The sequence below is a fragment of the Toxoplasma gondii genome, chromosome IX (genome assembly GCF_000006565.2).
Source record: "Toxoplasma gondii ME49 chromosome IX, whole genome shotgun sequence".
NCBI lineage: Eukaryota > Apicomplexa > Conoidasida > Eucoccidiorida > Sarcocystidae > Toxoplasma > Toxoplasma gondii.
Window position 1 is genome coordinate 4,277,386 of NC_031477.1, and position 24,971 is coordinate 4,302,356.

Consider the following 24,971-nt stretch of genomic DNA (forward strand, 5'->3'; position numbering starts at 1 on the left):
TTCTGGACAGTCTGAGCCTGATGACGGGAACAGGTGGATCCGGACAGGGAAGGACCCAACCGGAGACACAGGGGCGGAGGAGAGGAACTGAAAGAATTGCGTTCTCTTGTGGCGAAGAAGCGCGTGCGCAAACATAAGAAGGAGAAGAACCAGGAATGAGTAAAATGTAGAGTAAATTGGAGAAGAGAAAAAGATGACAGAAGTGGGGTTCGAACCCACGCCCTTTCGGACTGCGGCCTTAACGCAGCGCCTTAGACCACTCGGCCATTCTGCCGACAGCGCCCACCGGACAAGTTGCCTGTACACCCTGTTTCCATTTTTCCATTTTCTCTCAACAGCTCACAGCTCCTTTGCTGTTTTTTCCCTTGTCAGTGTGAGCCTTCTCCGCTGGAGGCCTGCTTGCGATTCGCATACAAACTCCAGTTTGATAGGCACCCCCCGGGCAACGCCGGAGACTCGCGCGCCGAGACCACCAACGCCCGCGCCGTCTCCGCTCGCTGTGGCTGCCTAAGCGTCTCTCTCGGACTTCAATCGTTGTCCTCTCTCTCTATCTCTCTCTGCAGATGGCCATGTGGACAGCGTTACTTTTTTCTTTCGGGTGTCTCGTCGTCGGCAGCGCTGGAGCTCGACCGCCCGGAAACGGACTAGTCTGCCCCTCTGTCGAGAGCGAGAAGGAACTGTGTCACTCTTCCGGACGCGTTGTTTTTCTTGGGCGAGGCGCTGAAGAATGGGAGAAGCCGACCGGATGAATCGCAGCTGCGTCATATTTTGGTGTACACCGTGCTCTGTGCATCTGGCGCCTCCGTGAGGATCGAGCTGCCAAGTGGTCGAGTCCTGTTCGTTTCCTGGGGACTGAACATGGGGGGCTGTGCGGATTCGACGAGGATCGCCCGCGAAACGTTTCGCGCATGTACGCGTTTTGACACCAGGGCAGCCAGCAGTCGACCCTCGGTTTCTCTCGGCAGACGCGAGTTTTTCTCGGGGCTCACGTTGTCGCTGAGCTTTCTTCGCATTCTTCTCCCTTCCCTCGCTTCCTTTTTCGCCTCTCTCGCGTCTCTGCTGCTCCTCTCGCCGTTGGCTCTCGACTGGCAGGCCGCTTCCCACGCACATGCGACGGCGCATGCGCCTTCTTGAGGTGTCTTGACAGCACACTAAACCGGTCTCTCTTCCCTTGCTGCTTCGACCAACGTCAGCGATTTTCTGCTAGAAACATGGCGGACCGCGGCGGGTCTTCCGCCGCCTCTCCTGCTCTCTCGCCTGCGGTCGAGGAGCTGGTTTCCCTGAACCTCGACGACCTTTCGCGCTTCTGGAAGAGCCTCGAAAAGGAGTGTCTCGACACGCAGAGAAGATGCAAACGCGTGGATTCCCAGGATCTGCTGCTCCAGTTCCTTCACCAAATTCCGCCGTCTTCTGTCTCCGTTCCAGACGAAGGAGCAAGCCAAGCCCCCCTGCCGCCTCTCCTCGCTGCGACCGCCGCGACGCAGGCGACCTGCTCTGCAGAGAAAGAGACAAACAAAGAGCCAGGCGCACACTCACCCGAAAAGGAGATTCCAGACTCCAAGGAAAACGACGCCTCCTCTCTCCACTGGGTTCCTGGCTGGCTTCCCCTCCTCCAAGAGGCGATGGGAAACACCGCTTCTTCTGCGTCTTCTCCTTCTTCTGCTTCTTCTCCTTCGTCAGCGCCATGTCGTATCGAGGAGGCTTCGGCCGCGCTTGCGGCGCAGCACTATCAACTGGCGTTTTCGACTGTGATGGTCCGCGACGCTTCGTGGCTTCACTCTGCAATTGAGATGATTGCAGAAGCTTCCTCCCTACTGCCAGAGGGCGTCCTCGGCGAGGCGTTTGAGGAAGACCGGTGCTCAAGAGCCGCGCCTTCCGACGCCCAACTCTCTCCGACGTCGCGGCCCGAGGTTTCTCCGAAGTCGCGGAGCAACAAGGTAGGGCAACGGAACGCCGGGATGGAAGAAGAGGCGACGGAAGAAGAGAAACTCGAGGCTCTCGGCCGAGTTGTCGAAGCAAATTGTCTGGCCTTGATGGACGACTACTTCGTCAACCACTTTGAAGCTCGGCTGAAAGGTAGGCAAGAAAGAGCAGGAGAGGAAGGCGAGAGGTGGAGACCGAAAGAGAGAACGAAGGGAAGAAGAAAGCCGTGCGAAGAATAAGAGGGAAGCAGAGGGGTGAGTAGTTGGAAAGAGAAAAGGAACGAGGAAGTCAAGAAGGCAAGAAAGGGCAGAGACACGAAAAACGCCCAAGAGAGCGGAAGAGACAACTGGAGAGGGCAAGACGGCGTCTGTAAAAGGCCAGCGTAACAAAGGACCTCAGCCTGTAGACCTGCTTCGTCCCGAACAGAAAAGGAGGCGCGAGACTCAGGCGCATTTCCTCGAAACAGTGCGTCGCCCAACCCGGGAAGAAGGACGGACACAGCGATGGGGGGCCGGCGCAGAGCCGGGCATGCAGTAAAAGCGGAAAAAAGAAGAAAGCAACACAGACATCGAGCAACAGCATCGGCGCGAAACATGGATCTTCGTCTTTGAAGTCTGCCCTTTCGGTGCTGGCGTATCTCTCGCTGTTACGTATAAGCTGCGTCCTCCGTTTCTCAGGTCGCCTGCATGGTTCTTTTCCTGCCTGCGTTTTCCTTCAGTGGTCGAATCGCGCGCCTCTTCTCTCACTGCTCAGTGCCTCGTCTCTCTGTTGAGTGTGCAGCTGAAAATGCTTCCTGTCGACTTCCTCCTGTCTCTCTCGAGTCCTCTCGAGCGACTCCGGCCTCGGCACCCGCTTCTTCTCCCTCAGTCGTGGTGAAGACAGGACTCTCTACGCTGTCCGCGAGCAAGGCGAAGCGCTTGTACCGAGCCGCTGCTCACTTGTACCTCCTCGGAAGTCTCTGCTCCTCCGAGCACTGCGTCCCGATTTCGCGTTCGCTCTTCGCCAACGGAGCCTTGCTCCGGGCACTGCCGCCGCTCCTCCTCCTCTGCGCCAAGAAGGGTGGCTTCCTCGCCGCCGCGGTCGCTCGCGCGCTCCTCCATTTGGCCGCCACAGGCTGCGGAGCGGCAACGGAGGAGAAGAAAGAGCAGCCGGAGACGGAGGAGGAGAAGGAGGAGGAGGAAAAGGAGAAGGAGGAGAAGGAGAAGGAGGAGGAGAAGGGGTGCGAGGAAGAGATGACGGAGAAGAGCGAAGAGACAAGAGATGAGAGAAGTCGCACGATCTCGGAGGGACATGAGGAGCGGGGGCGGAAGAGTGATGCGAGTCGGAAGGATCTGGTGGAGCTGTTTGGAGACACAATCATCACTTTTCTGCATCTGTGTCTGCGAGAGCAAGCCGTCGACCCGCGAGGAATCAATGCACTGGGCTTCTTCTTCCTCGCGCCCGCGGTGCCCTTGGTTTTACAGACGAAGAAACTCAGAGACAGAATCATGGCAAACGGAGAGAAAGGCGACAGACATAAACAGCTGCTCGGCTGCTACCTTGAAGTTCTCCTCAAAGTAAGACGTCAACACCGCCGACGCTTCCTCGCTTCTATTTCTCCGACGCCCACCAACAGTGGTGACACATGCATGCGACGACCTATTCATTTTCCTCCATATTTATATATATATATATATATATTTATATATATATATATATATAAATACATGTGGATGCACATATGTGTCTTCATAAATATATGGTTATATGTTTGTGTACACACATGTGCATATATATATATATATATATATATAAGTATATTTATATGCATAAGCACACACACACGCATATATATATATATATATACATATATACATATATATACATATATATATATATATGGTTTTCTCTGTATTGTTATCGTTGGACTGGTGATTGTGCTTGGGTGTGAATTTTCTGGTTAGCAGTCGACAGCTGTTTTTTAGTCCGTCTCGAGCGTCGCTAATTCATGGCCATGCGTCGAACGTTCTCCTGTCGGTGACTCTGGATGCACCGTCTCTGTGTGGTGCTCGCCTGCAGACGCGGGCGTTCGTCCCCCCAAGGGAGAGGACTTCTCACCTTTTCTCTCGTGTCTGAGAGTCTTCACATTTCCTCGTCGCTCCATCAACTTGTACATAGCATACGCTGTTATGAATGCTTGTGGGCCAAAAATGATGAATGTACTTGTAAAGAGACACAGGGTGCGACACAAAGGTCGGCATGGCTATCTGCATGTCCGTGTGAATCGTTTCACTCGCCACTGGAGGGCCATGTCTCCACTTGACCACCCACGAACACAAACATGCAAGCATCTATTTATGCATACACATACATACACATATGCATATATAAATATATATATATATATATAAATATATATAAATATATGTATATAAATATATATAAATATAAATATATAATATATATATATCATGCGTCTACGAAGATTCTGGTGCGTGCACAGTTCAGTGATGCCCACCCGTTTGCTGTCGCGGCGCATGGCTGCGCTTTTGTGTTTTGCTTAGGCCCTGACAGATCCGCAGTTTCGGCTTTTGGCGACCGGCAATTTGCAGCTAGCGCGTCATGTCTGCGAAGTGATCTTGGAACTCTCTGCGTCTCCGGCAGGCTGCGCGCTCTTGCAGAGCAACAAATTGGGGTGGTTTCTCCTGTGGCGTACTGCCAAGGAACTCTGGAAAACTGCGTGGAACAAAGGTGAGGGAAAACGCCCACGAGAGGCCAAGCGCGGCGCCAGAGCGCAAAAGAAGAGCGGAGAGAAAGGCAACGATTCGAGGACTGCGAAGACAGCCGTGCGGCCCCGCGACGGCGGTTGAAGGGAGCAGAAAGAGACAAAAAGCCATCGAGTCCGAAAAATGGAAGGTTGCGAACAGCTCTGGATTTGCTAGGTATCTATACTGACTCTTCGAGGTGCATGTGCAGTTCATCTCCTCTAAGAAAAAAAAAGAAACAGGAAAGGAGGGGAACGTAAGCTGGCTGGCGTGGACGCAGCGCCTGTGCCGGAGGCCAAGCCAAGTCACCAGTCTGTTCTCTCACTGGCATCTCGAGTCCGAGACAGGCGCCGCGATTCGCGAAGCCGTTTCGTCCAGCAGTGGACGAAGCCGGGAAGTGAGCGAGTCTAACGAACAGGAGAGAAGACGAACGGAGAAGGCGAGAGAGCAGAAGAGCCGAGGGGAAGGACTGGGTCCTCGACTGGGTCCTTTTCAGGCAGTTGCGTCTGCGCCTGCGTTGGCTTCTCAGGCGAACATGCGGCTTGGGAGTTGATCATGACGAAAAGCATTCGCGGGAGCGAAGTCGTTGCGCGAGAAGAAATCGGAGCCCTCTGCATGTGGGGCACCAGCAGCTCCGAAGGAGGTAAGAGAATCGACTGTAGGCTGCCCGCGAAAACTCAAACAGCTGTATGTGCAATTACCTTTTCTGTTTGCCAATCGCCCATACACATATCTCTATCTCCATTTCCACGTATTTCTGTGTGTATATATACATATATATACATATACATATACATGTAGATACATATACATATATATACATATACATATATATACATATAGATACATATATATACATATACATATTTATATATATATATATATATATACTCCCGTCTGTTTCTTTTCTCCCCTTTCCTCTCTGCTTCCTTCCCCTCGCTTTTGCTCGCTCTGCGTCCTGGCTTGGCCGACTCCTTTCTGCTGCGTTCGTTTTCACCTCTCCGCCGCCGTCGCTCTCTTTGCAGGCTGTGCGTACTGTCTCCGGTCGGACAACACAGTTCGTTTTCTGCGGCTCTGCCAGTCGCCACTCGCGGCAGACGCGCCTCTGTCGCCTGAAGCGCAGGCCGAAGCGCAGCAACTGAAGCAGCTGCAGGAAGAGATGCAGCGCGAGTTGGAAGCGACCGAGAAGAGCGGCAGTGCGCGACGCAGGCGGCCGCCGAAGGCCCAGAAAGGCGCGGAGGACGAGCTGGACGCTGCGCGCGAACTACGCCTGGCGCTGTCGCCGCATCTCCAGCGAGCCCAGAAGGAACTGCGTAAGAGACGGGCAGCGCGACAGAGGGCAGCGGACGCGCGAGAGCAGAGTCGCGAAGAAGCCGCAGCTGAAAACCAAGAGCGCTCCCTTCGGCCAGACCGGCAGGACGCAGTCGCCGTCATTTGGCAACGGTCGTGTGCCTACCTGCGGGAGCGCCACAGAGAGAAAGAGGACGCGAGCGGAGCGAAGAAGGTCGAAGCGGCAGCGACAGAGAGAGACGAGGAGGCGAAGGATGCGAGTGAGGAGCAAGAGAGCGAGAGCAAGGAGAGGAAGGCTGCGAAGGAGAAAGAAACCAGTCTCGAACTGTCGCCGTCGCTTCTGTGTGCGCTGGCATGCATTGGCGTCCACACCCACTGGCTGTGCCGCGCCGTCCAGCTCGGCTGCGCCAGCGGAGGTGAAGCGACGGGGGACGGGGAGCGTCTCCGTAGCCAGGCGAAGCACGGGAAGCGCGGAAGAGACAGCCGATTCAAAGCTGGTCAGAGGAAACACAGAGCGAAGGAGCAACTCAAAAACGCAAAAGTCGAGGCACAGACAAAGGAAACTCGAGCGGAGACGGACGAGAAAGAAGCGGCGCCTGCCCCAGATGTCTGTCGCCCTGAGGAGACTGTCGAAACTCTCACGCCTCCTCAAGAAGAAACGGAAAACGACCAACCCCCAGAATCCTCAGTCCCATCCCCGGCATCTGTCTCCTCCTTGCCAACTGCCTCCTCTCCCGCTGTCGCCTCTCCCACTGTTTCTGCGCCGGCAGAAGCGGCGTCGGATGCTTCCCCAGAGGCCGTCGATGCATGCACCGAAACTGGGCTGGCTTCTGCGTGTACTGCGGGTCTCGCCGCAGAGGCGAAGCTCGCTTTCTCGGCATGTCCTGCATGCGGCTTCGTCGCGTACTGCTCCGAAGAGTGCCGCATCAAGGACCTGCCTCTCCACCTCTTCATATGTGCGGGGAGGCATTGAAAAGGCACCCGCGCAGGCGGCTGCGCTGCGTTGTGAACTGCGGCATTCATCGCTGTGGATATCTCCCCTGCCTGCGCTGGGTCTTCCTCGTTTGCGTCCTGGAGTGTGTGGAACGCATGCGCGTCGCAGTCTTTCTGGGTGCCATGCGTGTCTCCTTGGCAATCTATGGGCATTTCTCTACGAAAAGCGAATGCACATTCGCATCATCTGCATGCAGCGATATAGTGACAGTGTGTGGATCTGTCTGTTCTTGTTTTCGTGTATGCGTATATGAGCGTAGCTGCGTAAGGTCGCCGTGCCTGGCGTTGCTCGGGGCTTTGCGCAGCCGTCTGGAGAGCCGGGCGAGTGCGTCGCGGTCGTCTCGTTTTTGCTGCTTGGTCTGTGAGCTTCAAAGGCTGCATGCATCGGTTGGTGCCGCGGACGTCTCGTTGGGTTTCCTGTTTTTTTCAGTGTGCAAGCATCTGTGCATGCGGAGCTTTGTGTCCAAAGAGCCTTTTGCTCGTTCACTCTGTCGCGCTTGAGCTTTTCCCCGTCCAATTGGTATTTGACGTCACACGAGTTCTTCGCACCTCTGGCGCGTTCACGTCGGACTTTCAGTTCCTCGGCTTTTCTTCTGTCTCCGTCGCTCCGTCCGAAACGAACATTTCTCAATCCTTTTCATGTTTCTGCTCGCTCTCTCGGCTCCACCCTTGCGTTCGTTTCACTCTCTCGGCCTCGAGACAAGTCCGCCGACGCACAGAGGCGCGAAGGCAGGCGCAGGTTTGCAGTTTCGTTGCTCTGAGGCGCGACGCGGTGGTGCCGTTACTGAGGGGGGGAGTTCAGACAGCAGCGAGTGCAGTCGCTTTGTTTTTCAGAGAGCAGCCCACACGGTGTCTCTATGCCAGAGGCCGGCGCATGCCGGATCACGTCTGAGTTGACAATTCGTTTCAGTCTCGACGTCTTCTGGCGACGTCTTCTGGCGGAGTTCGAAACAACGCGAGACGCCTGCGGCCTTGAACCAGGCAGGCGGCCTTGCTTGCCCTGGCCCTCGGCCTCTGGGGTGTATGAACACAACACACACTGGTGAACGGCGAGACAGAAGGCACCTCTTTTTTTTATGTTCCGAGAAAAACCGAAAAACGCGTCGTTTCTGTTTCCGTAGGCAAAACGTCGAATCGCGCCCTTTGCGCGCTTCGCCTCGTCCACGACGTTGCCAGTGGCAGACATCGGCATTTCGATCTTTTCGCCAGTCTTCCTAAACCGATTTCCAGGAGTTTCAGGAACGCGCACAACACACTCCAGAGTGGGTCGCAGTGGACTCTGGACTGTCTTCGCGAGCTGCTTCCTTCGTCTCGTCGCGAGACGTTTCAGAGAACGAAACTACCCTTTCTCCAAAAGCAGGAGCTGCAGAACGCACTTGCAGTTGCGCACAGAAAAACCTACGAATCCATTTCATGGTGTGTAACGGCCAGTCTCCCGAAGAAGCGTTTCCTGGCGGATCCTGCATCCATCGTGTCTGAACTGGAATTCGTTGGGACGGCAGCGTACGCGTCTTTGCTCAGTCCAGCGCGCTGCCTCTCCCTCGTTTCTCTGTCGCCATCCCTGCGTCTCTTGGTGGAGAGCATCCCATCCGCTGCTGGCCCTTTCGGACGCCTCACGAGCTCCATTTTTCTCACTGAAACAAAAAAGGAGAAAGACGGTCACGCTGCACTTGCGCGTTCTCCCTCCTCCCTGTATTCTTCGTGCTTCTCCGCAGCCTCTGTCTGCGCGTTCCCAAACTGATTTGGCGCGTCTTCAGGTCTTCAGACTGCCTGGTCACCCTTCAGGCTCTTGACCCCCGACGCTTCTCGTCTGCTGGACGGGCGTTCGATCTTGATCCACGAGACTCGACTTGCGTCCTTTTTTTCCCAGCCTCTCGGGAGCCGGCGCGCGCCCCAGCGGTCGCGTTCGAGCAAAACTCTCTACGCCTCCCGCTGTCGCCTGACCCGCAGCCTGGCGTCGCGCGTCTCCTCAGAGGCAAGAGAAAGCGTGACGGAGTCTGCTCGGAAGCAACGGCCGTTGCTGCTGCGTTGCATGCAGGCGTCTTCTTCTTGCTTGCACCACTCCTGCATTTTCTCCGGAACGTGTGAGAGATCTACAGCGCGGCACAGTGCGCATCTCAGCGAGTTCTCTGCCGCCTCCTGCGGAAACAGAGACAAACACAACGTCTCCATCAAACGCGGCCTCCAGCCTCTGTCGATTCCCTCGCTCTCTGCTGTGTTGTCGCCCCCCATCATTCCAGGCGCTGTGCTCTCCCGCAGGACGACACAACGAATCTCTCCCTTCGCCAGAAGTTAGCGCGCGCGCTGTCCCTTCCATCCAGCGCCGCAGAGTCCTCGAAGCTTGCTCTGCAACGCGCTGCGCCTCTCGACTCACCGAATGCTCTCCATTGACTCGGACCCATGGAACGTAGTCGTGGGCGCCGGTGCGAGCAGCCACTGCATGCACCAACTTGTCCCCCTGAGAGGCAACGGTCGGCGGAGACCGGAACAGAGGGAACAGTGAAGCCGCAGACAGCAGAGGAAAAAGCAAGGAGGGAAAGGAGCCGGCGCGACGCTACCATATGCCGGCGGCGGAGAGCGGAATCGCAGGACCAACGAACAGACGGCCGACTCAGGCGAGACGAACGAAGCACAAACGCGAAGAGTCGAGAGAGGAGAAGAAGATTCGTTCAAAGAGGAGAAAGAAGAAGAAGAAAACGCGTGACTTGCCAGCGATCCCCATTAAACGGGTCCGCAGGCCAGACAGAGGGGAAGTCCAGAGAGGTCGTTTCCAGAGCGCAGACAGACTCTCACGCGAGTACCAGTTAGACCTCGACTCGAGTTACAGATGTTCAGAGAGGAAAGCCGACATTGCAGGTTTTGTTTCGAGAATTCACGGTTTTTACATCTCACCTCTGCCGTCTCGGCGCAGGCCAGAATCGCGAGGATGTCTCTAAACATGTTGTCCGTAGGGACCGGACACAGCAGCCAGTTGTATTGACTGTCCTTCAAACGCTCAGCAAGTTCGTGATCTCCTTTCGCTCCTTCTTCTGTCCGTTCGTCTGCTTGGCCTTCTGCTTCTGCTTCGTTCTCGCCGGCGCTTGGGCCGCCGTTCACCGTACCTGCGTCGGTGTCTCGCGCAAGCTGTCGAGACGCCCGGAGAGTATCTGCAATTTCCTCGCGCTGAGCAGGGGAGAGCGAGGCCACCCAGGCCGCTGCGGAGGGTGCAGGCACAGCGGACGTCGAGCGAAGTTGGCGCGAAAAGCGAGAGAGAAGCAGAAGATGTTGCCCCAGAAGCGGCGAGGAAACCGGGGGCGCGGAAACGCGAAGCTCCGGAGGAAAGGCAGACGCCGCCTCCACGCACAAGAGCCATTCCGACCATCTGCCGCAAAAAAGGAGACGCAGGCGGAGAAAAGATGAACCAGGGCAGACCAGACGAGACAGCGCCAGTTGGAAGGCGAGGCGGGAGAGAGAGCGAAGTTCCAGTTCGGAAGCAAAGAACGGAGAGGGTAAAATCGATATGCGGATGCAAAGACGAGACGACACCGAGTCTCTTTCTGGACGGCTACAGAGCACCAGGAGCGGGGGGCAACAGAACTCATTGCGCCACACACAGAGCTCGTTTTCCTTCCCTGAATGCCCTTTCTAAAGTCCACCGTGCTCCACACTTTCAACGCATTTCCCGCTTCCAAAAAACGCATGCAAGTCTCCTTTTCGTTCGCTTCCTCGGCCACTGGCTCCCCCGGAGGCCCTTCGTGTTTCCTCTCTCACGCCTTCACTTGTTCGCGGCCGATGATGCTCAGGCCGCAAGCCTACGCGCAAAAACGCATGCAGTTCTCAAAAACTCGAACTCGTCGCTCTGTCTCCTGCCGCGATTTGACCGCGGACTCATGCATGCGCCTCGCGCATGCAACAGCATAGACGCTTCTCGTTCGCGCTGTACAGACACGCGCGTACTTACATACATATATATATATATATATATACATATATACATATATGTATATACATATATACATATATGTATATACATATATACATATATATATATATACATATATACATATATATATACATATATATATATATATGTACATATGTGCATATGTCAGTTGAACGGCATATGTGTGTACGGAGATGTGGGTGCATGAGCCTGAATATCAACTGGCTTCCTTCTAGATGCACGATTGTGTTGAAGAGTATCTGCGTCCATGAAAGCATCCGAGGGACTCACACCGCGGCATCCCTCACCGCAGAAGGTCGCCAGCCTCTTCTGTGCATGCATGCGAGGGGCCGCGCAGTGCCGCATGCAGAGGTAATACGAGCGACACAGACGCATGCATGGATATGTATATGTTTTCGTCACTGTAAAAACGGCGGAGAGCGAATACAGAATACTTTAATTATGAATATAAGGCTATTGCACCTGTCCATGAGTTAACATCAAAGTACGGAGTGATCTAGATTTGCATATGTCTGCCGTAGTCTACGTCTGCGTTGAGTAAAGAGAATGCCCTTTCGTATCGGCTAAGGAGCAAGGGAGGTCTGCCCGCTTCTCTCTGCAGAACGAGGCTTACCTCCACTTTGTTCAAGTAGCACTCCGACTGTCCATGCTGAAAAGAGGAAGAAAACATGAAAGCAATGCGCTACTCTCTTGCGGAATCGAGTGAGACTTCTCGCGTTGAAGCGCATGCGCGATCTACTGTCTGCGCGGCCTCTGCGAGGAAGGCAGGGAAGCTGAAGTGAAGGCCGAGATGCTTCGCCAGACGTCAAGGGAAGCGAGCAACCGAAACAGGCATCCTGCCCCCCAGACTCTCCCCGAAAAAAAATCCTCGTGCCTTTGTGCGCCTCTCACTCGATGGGTATACAAACATATATACAAACATATATACAAACATATATATATATATATACACGAACATGTATATGTACGTATACAGATACAGACATATATATATATATATATACATATATACATTCATATATATATATATATATATATATATATGTAAAAGCATAAAATGATGTAGACAGATTGCCATATATATGTATATATGAAAATATAGATAGAAATATAGATATTCAAATATAGATGAAGATACAGAGATAGGTCGAAAGATGGACAGAAATAGATATATGGAAGTAGAGAGGAACAGGTCGAGAGGAGAGCGGAAAACAGGCACCGATGGCCTCATACGCAGGTACAGCAGTCCCCAGACAGATAGGCACAGGCAAGTGTAGATTTACACACAAAGGCAGACAGAGGTCGAGGCAGAAAGGCACAGAGAGATTGAGATGAAGCAGACAGGGGAGAAGAGTTCAAAGACGGATCTGCAGAAAGAGGACAACAGGCTGCACGCGCGGTTACCTGACACTCGAAGGAAAAACCTCCTTTTCCATCAGGGATTTCCTTCGCGTTGCCGAAGGGCAGGGGATCGAAAACGATGTTCGCTTTTCGGAGGACATCATCGCCGAGGTGCTCGACAGCAGGGTGCAGTTCCTCCTTCAGCCACGAGAAGCAGAAAGGACATTTCTGTCGGACAAAAAAAGGAAAAAAACGCACACAATGCAAGGAAACAGAGTTTTCGCCTCCACGGTGCGCCGTGTACATCTACCTCCTGGGACGAGAAAGCGCTCTGCTGTTTCTCTCGGCAGAGAAAGACGCGAATGCGGCGGCGCTTGTCTCCGACTTCCTCCTCCGCCATTCGGGCATGCAGAGAAGGTGCTCTCACGCAGGCAGCCGCAAGAAAATGCGTGAGAAACGGATGTTGTGCAAGTACGTTGAGATACAAAGAGATGGAAACTCCTCAACAGGGCTGGAGACAGGAAACGGCCTCGACGCCAGCGCTGCGAGTGTTTAAGAATTCTCTCATGCAGAGCGTTCTTTGCCTGCTGTTGAGGAGTAGCATTTCTGCGCTCGATTCGAGAGGAACGCGAAAAGCGCATCCACCTTTCAACCATCCTTTTGTGTCTTTACTAAATATACACGTACATCTATGCCCATATAAGTTTATAGACGCACATGGATACATATATATATATATATATATATATATATATATATATATATATATATATATATATATAACGTGTATATATGTATAAATGCATACATACATATATATATATATATATATATATGCATGTGTATACGTATGTACATATATGTGCATATGTTCACATGTCTGTATATGAATATGTGTTTATATATCTACATATATATCTACATATATATCTACATATATATATCCATATATATCTACATATATATATACATATATATCTACATATATATATACATATATATCTACATATATATATATATACATATACATACATATATATCTACATATATATAAATATATATATATATATATATGTATACCTAGACATTTGTATATATATGCAGATGTGCGTGAAATATCCCAGTGAAGGAGATTAGCTTTTGGTGGCAAGGAGCTTCCTGGAAAAGTTTCTCGATTCGGGCAGTGTCTTTGAAAAAAAGAAATGGTCCTGGATGCGGTTTCGATTTCAGTTTTGGCTTCGTCGTCAGCTGAATCCGCGTCGCAGCGTCATCCGCAGTTCACACATTGGCGCGTTTCGGGAGTCTTTCTCTGAAAACGGGAACTCCTGAAGTCCGGTCCTTGCCGTACACTGTGTAACTTGACTTGGTGCAGAAGTATCTTTGAAAACAAGGCAAAAAGAGACGAAAACGAAGTTCACTCTGGACGGATCTTCAGGTGTGCGTGCACCCCCAAAAAAAAAGAAGCCGTCGCGTATTTCGAGAAGAGCCTCTCTGTTTTCGGTGTTCTGCCTGCGTCGGGCCGCCTCGCTTTTTCGTCCAGTTCCTCGATCACCTACCGATTCGTAGAGGATGTCGACCTTCACTGAATTCTGGGCTGTGGCTCCGCTTGCGGATCCGCAAAAAGGCAGGGAAACGGCAAGGAAAAAAGCAAAAAACGCCTCCGCACAAGTCCGGATGTCAGCCATCGTGAAGTGACGGTGTCGCCGGGCTCTTGAAAAGAAGCAGAAGAATGTCAAGGAGGCGAGAGTCGGCGGCCTGTGTTCGCGCGTTCTGGAGCTCTCGCGAGAGTCGATACGAAACGCAAAAAACTGGAGACACAAACGCGCAACTTGCGTCAAAACACCCTCGTCGTCGCGAAAGAGCGACGCTCAACCCCCAAAAGTCGGAATTGTTCGCGCTCAAAACTAGCGACGGAGTCGAGGTCTCATCTCAACTCGAACTGCGGACTGTTACACGAAGGTTCACACCGTACACAAAAAACAGACGGAGCTTGTCAGCCTGGGTCAACTCCCGCGCTTTGTGTCGCGAAGCCGATCGTCAGTCCGCAGGATTGACACAAACTTTTTCCAGCTTTCTCTTCACACGGCGAAACGGCGAAGAAGGACTCGCGAGTACAGCGCCGCTGGCGTCCTCTCTGTCGAAGCAGCGTTCTCACGAGCGTCTGCAAGTGTCTTTCTTTTTTTCCAGCCTCGAGCGAACGCTGGTCCCCCTCCCGCCTCGGGCAGTCAGCTCTTTTCGGCAGAACTTTCCCCGCTCCCGTGTTTCGCGAGCGTTTTCGTGTAAAAAGGAGAGTGTGTGCGACCCCTCTGTCGGATCGAACGCAGCTCTCCGCAGTGTCAAGCGCCGGTCGCGACTCCCAGGAACGCCTCCGCGCCCGTCTGAAAAGAAGGTTTTCGAAGAAGCCGACGAGTCTGGCGGATAATTGCGCAGACGAGAAGGACTGAAACGAATGCCTTTTCACTGCCTCACTCGAGAAACTCGGAGCAGGGACGCAAACCGCCGAGAGCGGGGCGCAGGGACGGAAATGTCCGTTCGAGAGGCCTTTTTTTCTTCTGTGAAACGCCAGGGATGGTACAAACGTCGCCTGGACATGGTGGCCGGGGAATTCGCTCCAGCCTTCGATGCAGGTGTGAGGAAGAAACTCTGCCTCGACACCACGGGAGCCGGAAATCGGCGCTGTCGCGGCGCAAGCACAAGTTCCAGCTCGTTTCGTCTCGCGAGGCCTGAGAGCCATGCCCGAGGGAAGACACCCAGATTGCCTTCAAAACGTCGCCTCAGTTGCTCGGAAAGAAAGGAGGCCAAAAGAAAAGGCGCACCAAGGGTGTAGATTCGCCGTTAAAGATAATACGCGAACGACGCAAAAGTGGAGGAAACAGCAAATTGACAGAGACGGTGCCCGTCCAGCGCGACGATCCGCGCGAAAGAGAAGCACAGGGAAACACGAGAACGGCGATGGCATATGCTCTCGTTCTTTCGAGTTTTCTCCCTTTTACGCAAGGCAAGGACGCGAACCTTTCTGGAAAAACGTTTCAAAGCGTTCGAGAAAGAGTGTGCCAGCTTCCTCTCCTCTCGATGCTTTTTGCGGAAGGCGCCTGCGCTACATCGTCCGCTCTTTGTCTCTTTGCGTTCCTTTTTTCCCCTTCATGTAGTCAACTACTGTTCTCCTTTTCTCCTTCTACAATTGCTCTCTTCTCTCTTTTCTTTTTTCTTCTCCTTTTTCTTCTCTTTTTTCTTCTCCTTTTTCTTCTCTTTTCTCTTCCCTCGTGTACTCCTTTCCTTCGCCGCGTCGTCCTACGTTCCTCCTCTCGCTGTCGCTCGATTTGCTTCGTTCTTTCTCGTCCTCCACCTCTTTTCCTTCGTCTCTTGCTCCACCTTTCCTGGAACAAGTCTCTGCCCCTGTCAAGCTTCTCCGCTGCTCTCGTTGCCTCTGCTTCACTCTGTGTTTTTCGCCTTCGATATCTTCCAAAAGTCTCAGAACCTCGTGATTGTCGCCTTCGCGTAGAGAGCGTGGACTGCCGCTCTGCCTCTGCTGAAAGCGAGGTTCTCGCGCCTTCGCGCCGGCTCTTCCCCCTTCTCTTTCCTCCCCTCAGTTGCTCCTGTCATGGAGGACGAGGAGCAGGAGCTTTCTTCGACGTTCAGAGACGAGGCTGTCGAGCCTTCTGAAGCTTCGCGCTCGCGCAATGCTTTTCAAGGCTCTCTGTCTATGCAGATGCTCTGCGGCGATGAGGAAGCGCTTTCCTCGTCCGCAACTTCTTCGTCTCCTTCTTCAGCCTCCGTCGTCTCCTCTTCCTCGTGTGCAGAGTTGTATGCACTGCCTTTAGTCTCTCCATCGTCTTCTGGGCATGTGAGCTCTGAAGAACCTCCGCCCACTTCCCGCTTTACCCAGGAAGAAATAAATGTAGAGTCGTATCATTCATCTTCCCCTCCTTCGTCTCCTTCCTTTTCTTCCTCTTCTTCCTCTTCTTCGTCGCCTTCCTCTTCTTCCTCTTCTTCCTCTTCTTCGTCGCCTTCCTCTTCTTCCTCTTCTTCCTCTTCTTCGTCGCCTTCCTCTTCCTCTTCTCCGACTTCTTCTCTGTCTCCGTTTACGCGCCCCAGCCTCGGTCACACCTTGTCTCGGTGCCCGCGGCAGGAAGTTCCGCCTCCTTCGCCTCTGTCTGAGCCTCACCAGCCACTAGCGACTTCTCTCTCTCCTTCTCTCTCTCCTTCTCTCTCTTCTTCTCTTTCTCCTCTCTCTTCCTCTCAGATTCCTCTCTCTCCGAAGGTCAGTTCTTCTGCTCTCCCTCACTTTTCCTCTCTCTTTCTCTTTCCGGAGAAGCAGTGTGCCCCGCGCGTCGCCTCTCGTTCCTCTTCTCCGTCTTCTTCTCCTCCGTCATCTTCGCCTTCTTCGGCTTCTCCCTCTTCTGCGTCGTCGTCTTCTCTGCCTGCGCAGGCGCGCTTTGCGCTGCGCGAGCAGCAGCCAGAGAAGACCGCAGACTCTCAATTCCTCTCTTCAGCGAGCAGCCTCCTGTGGAACTTCGGAAAGAAAATCGGCACCGGTGGAAAGGCAGCGGCCGAAGCCGCAGCGCATGCAGCTGCTCGCGCCGCGCTCGTCACTGTGGGCGAACCGACGGTCTTTGCGCCCTTCCCTCGCGACAAGGGTGAGGGGAGAAGCCAGAGGGCAGGCGCTTGCAGCGAGCGGAAGGGGACCATCGAGACAGACGACGCATGCAGTGCCTGTGTGAACGAAGAGAGCAGGAAAAGGGGAAGCAGAGAAGATGCCAGATGTGTAGACGAGAGAGGAGGAAGCGACGAAAGGGGGGAAGTCAGGAACTGGCCTGAGAGAGGCGAGGAAGGAAGAAACGTCTCGCAAGAAACGCGAGGAAGAGAGATGAGTGAGGAAGAACTGCGACACGAGGTCGAGGCTCTAAGGTGAGCTGGCGAAAACAGGAGAGACATCTACTGCTGTACAGGTGGATACAAGTATGATGGCATCTTCGTAGCCAGATCGATTGTTTCGACCTTGTCAGGCTTGCTTCTTTGCAGTGAGGTCGCTGGCTGCTCTGGCTGTCTGTGTTCAGTCTCCTTCTTCATGAATGTCATTCTTCCCTGCTCTTCTTCTCGTTGTTTCGTTTTGCGTCTCCCATCTCCGCGCCTTTTCTAACCGTCGTGTATTTCGTACTCTCCTTCGCCGGTACCGTGGCTTTCGACGCTCTCCCTCGTGGAGTCTGCTCCTCTCTCTTCTGCTTCCTCGCAGTCCGGCGCTTTTACAGAGAAGAAAAGCCGCAAAGCAGAAGAGTCTCTTCCGCTTCTCGCCAGCGAGGGCGGAGGTCTTCTCGCAGTGTCTGAAGTTTCGTCCGGCCCATCTGTCGAGGAGGGATTGCATCTCAGTTCCTTCGCAGTGTATCTTGTGTGTGACCTCTGTTCATCCGCGTCGCTTAAATGGCAGTTTCTCTATACTCGTGTATATTCGTTACTCGTATTGTTCATACTTATCTATTCGTCAATCGTAGGCATTTTGTGTTCATATATATGGTCCACTTGCTTTTTCAATATATATATATATATATATATATATATATATGTACATATATATGTACGGTTCATACACTTGGGATCGTTGTCTGCAGTCGTGGTATATTGGGTGTCTGTACTCATGGTTTCCCTATTTTTAGCAGTTTTATGCTCTCGTCTTTTTCTTCAGAAGAAGATTGATTTGAAACATCATTTGTTCTGTTGTGCCGTTGCGAGGTTCTTTTTCGTGTGTTTAGACAGCAAGTCCGGACGTACCACGAGGTTCTTGCTCAGATGAGCTGCTTGCCTTCTCCTCAAAATGCCACTGAGAACAAAAAAGGATGTTCGCCGTCCTCGATTTCGCGCTCCTCCGCCCCAGCGGCGACTCTTGCCTCAGCGAAGGAAGAAGAAGCTGCAGCAGGCGACGACAGAGAAGACAAAGAACGAGAAGAAGATGAAGACCAAGAAGACGACGAAGAACAGCAAGACGAGCGTCCGACGGAGGAGACAAGAGAGAAAGTTCGTGCCCTTCAAGAAGAGATTTTTGAGTCTGTTTGTTCTGCCGCAGCTGCGGCTGCTGCGTCTGCCGCTCTCACAGCCACGGAGGCGGCGTATCGGTCTTGGCAGACGTCGCAGACTTCCTCTCTTCAGAGCTCGTTTTCTCAGAGTGCTTCTGGCAGCGGGGACTCGAGCGGCGATTCGAGGCCTCGAAACGCGCCAGAGTGGAGCGCCGACGTCGGCGCAGTCGCTGCTGCCGCAGCTGTCGCTCTCTACGAAGATCGAACCCTTGCTGAGAAACTCCGCGCTCTGGTCGAACAGATGGTTGCGCTGCAACTCTCCACGCGGCGAAAGAGGAAATGCAGTCTGCGCAAGGCTCTGTGGGCTGCGCATGACGGAGGGATAAGCCCGGGAGAGGCAGCGAGCACACCGGAGAGAACGAACGAGAGGAAAGGAAGAACCGACCGGGCCGCGGAGAGACCAGGCGAGTCCACTGAGGACTCCGAGGGGAGCGTTCCAGGCTCGACAACTGCGTCGAACGCGAGCGCCCATCTGCGGTGCTCTGGAGGGTGTGTGAGTGTGGAGCAGAGAGAAGAGACATTGCGTTTGCTCGAAAAGATTCAGAAGCAGCAATTCGAGTTAGACCGGCTGCGAGACACCAACGATCGCCAGGGGAAGCAGCTCCTGCAACTCACGCTCCAGCTGACTGCCCTCAAAACGGAGGCCGAGGAACGCAGCCTTCAAGAGCGCGAGAGAGAAGAGGAGAGAGAGGCGCGAGCACGAGAAGAAGAGGAGAGAGAGGCGCGAGCACGAGAAGAAGAGGAGAGAAAGGCGCGAGCAAGAGAAGAAGAGAGAAGCGGAGGCGGATTGTCTGCCGATCACGAAAGGGAACTCGAGGAGCTCGCCGCCGCCGCGGCCGAATGTTTCGACCTCAAGTGTCACCTGCAGGACCTGGCGAGGACCTGCAGTCAGGCCAGTGATCGACAGCGAGTGAGACTCCACAACTGAAAGAGTCTGTTTTCCAGGCACAGGGAGATTCGCCGACACTGCTGTAGTTCGCAGATTCGGGGGACAGTGGAGCGTGAACTGGAAAAAGGGAAAGTGGGGTCCGTGCAAGTGAGAAAAAGCTTCAAACGCTCGAACAAAGAGGAGGAGGGGAGTTGATGGCGACACTCCTCAGAAAGAGTACTGAAGCAGTCCGGTGTGATTCAGAGTCGAAAACGTCTACGTTTTCTGAGATACGGTGGAGGCGCGTGAATGCACTGAAAGGAGTTCGTGAAAATCCATCAGAAGTCGGGGGAAACGAAGGTTTTTTAAAGCCGTGGGGGACAGGGATTCCAATGAGAAGTTGGACACCCAGTCTCGCTTCACACCACGGACAAGAGGGAGGCCGGCAGCTGCTCCACGAGTTCTGTGCCGAGCGTCAGCCGTCCTTTCAAAACGCAACGAGATCATTCGCGTTTGCCTCAAATGTATTTCCAAGCGGCTCATTGAGAATTCACCTAACTCCATGGACATGCACCTATACATATATATATATATATATATGTATATACTTTGAAGTATTTATTTTTATATACGCTATATACATATGTATATATATATATATGTATGTATATCTGTGGTGATTTCGCGTGTGTGACTTGCCTGGCGTCTGTAGGATTCGACTCTGTATCAAGATCTGGATTCGACGTCTTTCTCGATTTGCATGAAAAGGTAGATGCACCTGCACGAGACCGTTTTGACTTGCAGTGTGAATTCGGTGTTGTTTGCAGGTCCTCGAGGAGGAGGTCGCAAGCCTTCGAAGGGCTCTCGACGCTCGCGATGCAAAGCTCGAGGAGCTCTCTCAATTGTCTCGTGCCGCCTCTCCAAAGGAGACAGCTGCTGCCGTCTCAAGCGAAGCAGAAGCGTTTCAGGATTGTAACGCAGGAGAAGGCGGGGGGAGAGACGAAGAGCGAGAGCTGAGTCGAAAAAAACTGACAACTGTGGTGTCAGTGGGCGTTCAAGCGACAGTCGAGGTCGAGGAAAGTGGAAGCAGAGTCGAAACTCGCACGCGCTCCAGCATGGTGGAAGCAGCGAGCAACAGTCGTTTGTCTTCTCCCTGCCGGGTCCAAGAGGAAGAAGGTACTGAAGGTGAAGAAGGCGAGAGAACACACAACAGGGAGAACAAGGAAAACATGGAGGATAAAGCGACGAAAGGGAAAGATCCTGATTTCGTCGAGGTCCCGACGGCGAAGGATGCGCATGCGGCAACTCTTTGCAGAACAGCAGAACAGGGGGGGGATGAAAAAGAAGAACTGATGAGGAAAGTCAAACTGCTGGAATTCGAGCTTGATTCTTTGAAGGCGCGCGACTCCTGCGAGAGGCGCCGACAGCAGCAGCAACTCCAGGACCTCAAACGTTTGTGCGTCAAAGAGAAGGCGAAACGAGAGAAGGTGAGCTGACAGGAATATGCGTGTGCTCTGTGAAGAAACAAGAAAGGGACAGGAGACTCGTTTTCTCGGCGTGTTGTCTCGGCTTTCTTGTGTCTGCGTGTATTTGTAAAGGTCATTGGTGGGGCTCATGCCCCCCTGTTTTCGTCCTCTCTTCATGCGGTTCTTTCAGTTGTTTCATTTGGATTTTTCGGCGAGCGTTGCAGTGACGCCAGCGCATCCGCGATTGAAACAGACCGGCTCGTGCTTCCATTCCTCTCTTGCCACAGCTGCATGCATGCTTTCTTCTCCGTCTTGCGAGGTCAGAGATCGAGCCTGAAGCTACGATAGGAGGTTCGTGCTTCAATCGCGATTCGCCTGTCCTTTTCCTCGCGGACCCGGGCCCTCTCTCGTGTGTGTCTCCCCGTCGTTGAATCTCGTTTGTAGCTGTAGCCAGTCTGGTGTGTTTCTTGTCGCTTGGAGTTCTCACCTTCTACCTGTCTTGGTCTCCCCTTTTGACGCGTTCTTCTGTCTTTTTCTCTATTTTCAGTCTTCTCTCTCTGCGGCTCTTCTCTCTGCAGGCCGAAGCAGAGTGTCAACGCCTGATGGCAGAAGCTCTCGAACAGCAGGTGTTGGAACTGCACCAGCGTCAACAGTCTGTGGGGGAGGATGCATTTCCAGAGTCTTCGTATCGTTATTCGCGATCGAACGCCTCGCCTTCCTCGCGGCAGCGGCTTTCTCCCCCATCTCCTTGCGGCGTTCGTCGGCAGGAGGCCGGCGCACGGGACGCATGCAGTCCTCAGGCCGGTCTCCATCGAGGCACAGGAGACAGCAGTCCTCTGTGGGGTGTGGCGAAGCGCGAAGCGACACTTGATTCCGCAGAGAGACAGAAAGGAACTGAGGCCTCTCAAGACATCTCTCCCGACTCCACGCCTGCTTCTCAAGCGGCTCTACGAGAACTCCACGACGCGTACGAAAGCTTGAAAGAAGAATTCAATCAGCTCTCGGTCGCGCAAACTCTATTGCAGGTAAAGTCAACGCGACGACGGCCTTTTGAGGAAGCCGTTTCCACGGAAATGGTTTCGTGCATGCATGCAAAGAGCTTCCAACGAGACGTGCTCTGTGATGCCTGTCTCTGCGTGTCTCTTTTATCCCCACAAAGTGAGGCATACGGCTACCTGCATATGTAAGTTTATGTATGGAGATGCAGATATGTCTATCTATATATATGTGCGAGGGTGTGTGTATCGACAGGTGTGTATATTGAGGTAGATAGATAGACAGATAGATAGATAGATAGATTTGGTGTGTGTAGGGTGTCGGCTTCCTACAAGTGCTATATAGTGATGATGCAGAAGGTAGCTGTGCTAGCTGTTTTCTTCCTGTTCTCAATGCCGGCGCTTGTCCTGAGTCTTTCCTTCCAGGACGACGTCACAAGGAAGGCGGAGATCATTGCCTTCCTTGTGAAGAAATACGCTCTGAAGGAAGAAACGTTTAGGTAAGCTTTCTTCGCTTGTGTCTTAGATTTTCCGCGTCCGTACAGACTTCGGTGATTCCGTGTACTCTGGCGGAAGTGTAGGAGAAACGTAGATAGACATCAATGTCTGTTCTGTTGTTCCAGGGAGCCTCTGTTGTTTTTTCTCTCTGCCCTTCACCCTGAATTCAGTGTGGATATCGGCACTCCGTTTCCGAGCTGTCCAAGTTGTCGCAGGACGGGGAATGTCGATGTCAAAACAACTGAGCACATGTTGATGTATCGTCTGTGTCTCTTCTTTTTCTCCACCTCTGTTGTCGGAAGCGCCACGGTCGAAAGTGTCTTTCTGTTCACGCGTTTTTCCTCCAGTTTTACGCGTCTCGTATTCTGCTTTTCCCGGCGGCTCAGACTCGCAGAACCTGCTGGCCTTCGTCCCCTGTCCGGGTGTCTGTACACCTCGTTGGGAAGCGTTCTTTTGTGTTTCCGCATTCTCATTCGGTCTCAATGTGTTCGTGCGTCGCGGACGGTCGCCGGCTGTTCTCTTCGCGCTTCAGTTGCCTATCTCGCAACGCGGTCATCCTCTTGCCGCACTTCATTCGGCTGCATTTTCTGCTTCTCCATCTGCGCCTCAGAGGGCCTGTGCCGGCCTCTTCGTCGTCCTCCGGGTGGAAGCGCCTAGCCGCGGCTGCCGCCGAGGCCGTGGGAGGCGCGGGCCATTCTTCTCTCTCTGTCGAGGAAATGCAGAAAATGGTGGAGGAGACGCTTCTGGAGAACATTCGCCTCCGCACAGATCTTGCCACCTTGGCAGATGACTTTGAGTAGGCGATGAACGCGGGGAAGAAACGGGCGAGTGTGGTTAGACGGCGCTCTTGTTCGTTTCTGGGACGGAGCAGCTTCGCCTTTATTTTGGGGCCTTGCGGTGTATCGAACTGAAGGGAAGACGTCTCCTCGACGGTGGTGTGGAGCTTTGCTTCCAGAGGTGCAGACCCCACACAGGGTCGAAGTGGGCGGGTGTCGAAATATATGTCAGCATTGGGGTGTAGAGACGTTGGTGACGGCGGCTGGGGACGTTTCTGTGGTTCGGGAGTTTACCGCGTTCCTGGTGTTCTTCGGTTCTGCGCGCGGGGGTCCCTGGGAAGCAGACGCCGGTGAAGGCGATGGCGTTGCGTCGCAGACCGCGCGGTGTGGAGGGGAGGTTGCCTCAGTTCCCTCAGTCTGAAATGTGTGGACGTTGTTTCTTTCCAGGCGGATTCTGAAAACACAGGGCGCGTCGCCGGAGGACAAAGGGTCCCTCCCTGCTTCACCGCACCCTTCTTCAGCCGCCCCGACGCCGGGACATGGAGACAGGCATCGCGCCTCGCCGATGCAAGAAGAGAATTCAAGTGGTAACTCTCACGCAAAGAAGGGAGGCCAGACCGAGAGGACGACGTTGATCAACGGGATGGATTTACAGTCCTCGGCGGAGGCGGAAAGGGAACGGGGAGAGGAGGCGAAACGACCCCCCGGTGTTCTGAAGGAAAACGAAGTGCCTGTGACGCTGGCGAGTGGAGAGAGAAGCCGAGCTCTCACCAGTGAGGGAATGGCACATTCCGACTCGAGTCTGAAGAAGGGGGAGCAAGAGGAAAAAGGGAAAAAGATGGTCTTACTGAGTTCGGGATGTACTCGACTGACCAGCCGGACATCGCAAACAGACAAGGCGGGGGTTTGCGGCACAGGGGTGGACAGAAGCGCCGACGAAGGCTGTTCGCCGCTCTCCGATTCCGAGGCCTGCAGTGAAGTCGTCCTCTTCCGTGCAGATGCGTGAAAACTTTGGTAAAAATAGGAAAAACTTGTGAATCGACGAATCCCGTGAGGAAGATACTCACACAGAAAGAAAAATGTTGGACAAACGAAACGGCGGAAAAACGCAACAGGCACAGCAAAAGGGGAGCTTTAAAATAGAGTCTCCAGCACAGAGGTCAATGTTTCCTGAGAGACTCCGCACCATCTCTGTCCCGGTTTGACGGGGTGGGACTGTTCGTCTCTGAAGTCGCTTTTTCAGGTTTTGGATGGCCGAACACGGTGAATTTGTGAGACGAAACTGATCTTCTAGGAGGGCTTTCGGTTCGTCCACGGGTGTGCGGGTGCGGTGCACAGACACCTGAATACATCATCAATGGATTTCTGAGTGTACGGAGCTGTTGTCGCCGTTTACGAAACGCGAAGAGTCATCTACCGGAGGGCAAGCTTCTGCGTTGGAGTCTCGTAGATGTACCTTTCAGTCAACGGATTCTAGTCAGCTAGCCGGAACAAGTGGAAGCATCTAGTCACTTTCCTCAGCTGCAGCTGCAGGCGTGTACGTGTGAAAAACGACAGGGTCTGTCTACGCGGATGCACTGTTCGTTACAGCTGAGGGCACCACGTGAGAGCTACAGGGGAAGCGTCATAGGAAGGCGGCCTGCGGAACAGCAGGGAAACAATGAAAAAGGAAAACTGTCGCGGTGTTTGTTTTACCGGAGGAAGGCAGTGCATTTGTTTGGAACAGCAGGAGACTGTTTGTCAGAGCAGGCTGTCCCGTGGTGGACGCTGAAGGAGATGAATTACGCCAGAAAAGCGACATGGAAAAAAGGTAGTTAACAGATTATCAAAACACCCCCGTAACGGCTTGAATACCACAGCAGCACAAGCTTGGAAGGGGGAAAAGTTCGTTCCGTGGAATCACTTCTTTACGCCAGAACACGGAGGTCAATGATCAAGGATACACGCACAGGTACATTCCTTTCCGGACACACTCAAGTACTGTAATACAGCGGCCGCGTCCGTTAGCCATCTCAAGAAATCGTCCTCTCACGATGGCTTGGTGTCTTCTGGGTGTCACTGAGGCA

General features: G+C 53.3%; 4 protein-coding genes and 1 non-coding gene across 5 annotated transcripts; 2 read left to right on the plus strand and 3 right to left on the minus strand.

Moving 5' to 3' along the window:
• Window positions 1-194: 194 nt before the first annotated feature.
• Window positions 195-274, minus strand: TGME49_291370. The gene has a single exon. It is a non-coding gene; the product is annotated as a tRNA-Leu (tRNA).
• A 233-nt stretch (window positions 275-507) lies between these two features.
• Window positions 508-1,122, minus strand: TGME49_291580 (hypothetical protein; the record flags this gene model as incomplete). Its single annotated transcript, XM_002368469.1, has 1 exon — window positions 508-1,122. One exon carries the CDS (start codon window positions 1,120-1,122, stop codon window positions 508-510), a length of 615 nt encoding a protein of 204 aa, XP_002368510.1.
• TGME49_291590 (hypothetical protein) lies at window positions 862-7,612 on the plus strand. Its single transcript, XM_002368470.2, has 5 exons — window positions 862-2,076; window positions 2,704-3,479; window positions 4,467-4,653; window positions 5,197-5,310; window positions 5,693-7,612. Exons 1-5 carry the CDS (start codon window positions 1,212-1,214, stop codon window positions 6,928-6,930), a joined length of 3,180 nt encoding a protein of 1,059 aa, XP_002368511.1. The 5' UTR covers window positions 862-1,211; the 3' UTR covers window positions 6,931-7,612.
• TGME49_291600 (gamma interferon inducible lysosomal thiol reductase (GILT) protein) lies at window positions 7,053-15,184 on the minus strand. The gene is made up of 7 exons (XM_018782144.1): window positions 13,791-15,184; window positions 12,298-12,462; window positions 11,507-11,542; window positions 10,701-10,741; window positions 9,843-10,311; window positions 9,325-9,408; window positions 7,053-9,089 (listed from the first exon to the last, which is right to left on the minus strand). Exons 1-7 carry the CDS (start codon window positions 13,917-13,919, stop codon window positions 8,871-8,873), a joined length of 1,143 nt encoding a protein of 380 aa, XP_018636468.1. The 5' UTR covers window positions 13,920-15,184; the 3' UTR covers window positions 7,053-8,870.
• A 34-nt stretch (window positions 15,185-15,218) lies between these two features.
• On the plus strand, window positions 15,219-24,693 carry TGME49_291620 (hypothetical protein). The gene is made up of 7 exons (XM_018782145.1): window positions 15,219-17,142; window positions 17,982-19,212; window positions 19,998-20,657; window positions 21,215-21,661; window positions 22,058-22,131; window positions 22,740-22,925; window positions 23,353-24,693. The coding sequence occupies exons 1-7, from the start codon at window positions 15,836-15,838 to the stop codon at window positions 23,909-23,911; spliced, it is 4,464 nt and encodes a 1,487-aa protein (XP_018636469.1). The 5' UTR covers window positions 15,219-15,835; the 3' UTR covers window positions 23,912-24,693.
• The last annotated feature ends 278 nt before the right edge of the window (window positions 24,694-24,971 follow it).

Bases quoted from the DNA above. Each gene is read 5' to 3' on its own strand.
- TGME49_291590 (XM_002368470.2), top strand. From the start codon at position 1,212: ATGGCGGACCGCGGCGGGTCTTCCGCCGCCTCTCCTGCTCTCTCGCCT. The intron at 3,480-4,466 runs GTAAGACGTCAA...TGTTTTGCTTAG, and splicing joins ACCTTGAAGTTCTCCTCAAA to GCCCTGACAGATCCGCAGTT. The intron at 4,654-5,196 runs GTGAGGGAAAAC...TTGGCTTCTCAG, and splicing joins GAAAACTGCGTGGAACAAAG to GCGAACATGCGGCTTGGGAG.
- TGME49_291600 (XM_018782144.1), bottom strand. From the start codon at position 13,919: ATGGCTGACATCCGGACTTGTGCGGAGGCGTTTTTTGCTTTTTTCCTT. The intron at 9,409-9,842 runs GTGAGATGTAAA...GTTGCCTCTCAG, and splicing joins CCTGCGCCGAGACGGCAGAG to GGGGACAAGTTGGTGCATGC. The intron at 9,090-9,324 runs GTGAGTCGAGAG...CTGTTTCCGCAG, and splicing joins GAGTCAATGGAGAGCATTCG to GAGGCGGCAGAGAACTCGCT.
- TGME49_291620 (XM_018782145.1), top strand. From the start codon at position 15,836: ATGGAGGACGAGGAGCAGGAGCTTTCTTCGACGTTCAGAGACGAGGCT. The intron at 17,143-17,981 runs GTGAGCTGGCGA...TCGTGTGTTTAG, and splicing joins CACGAGGTCGAGGCTCTAAG to ACAGCAAGTCCGGACGTACC. The intron at 22,926-23,352 runs GTAGGCGATGAA...GTTTCTTTCCAG, and splicing joins ACCTTGGCAGATGACTTTGA to GCGGATTCTGAAAACACAGG.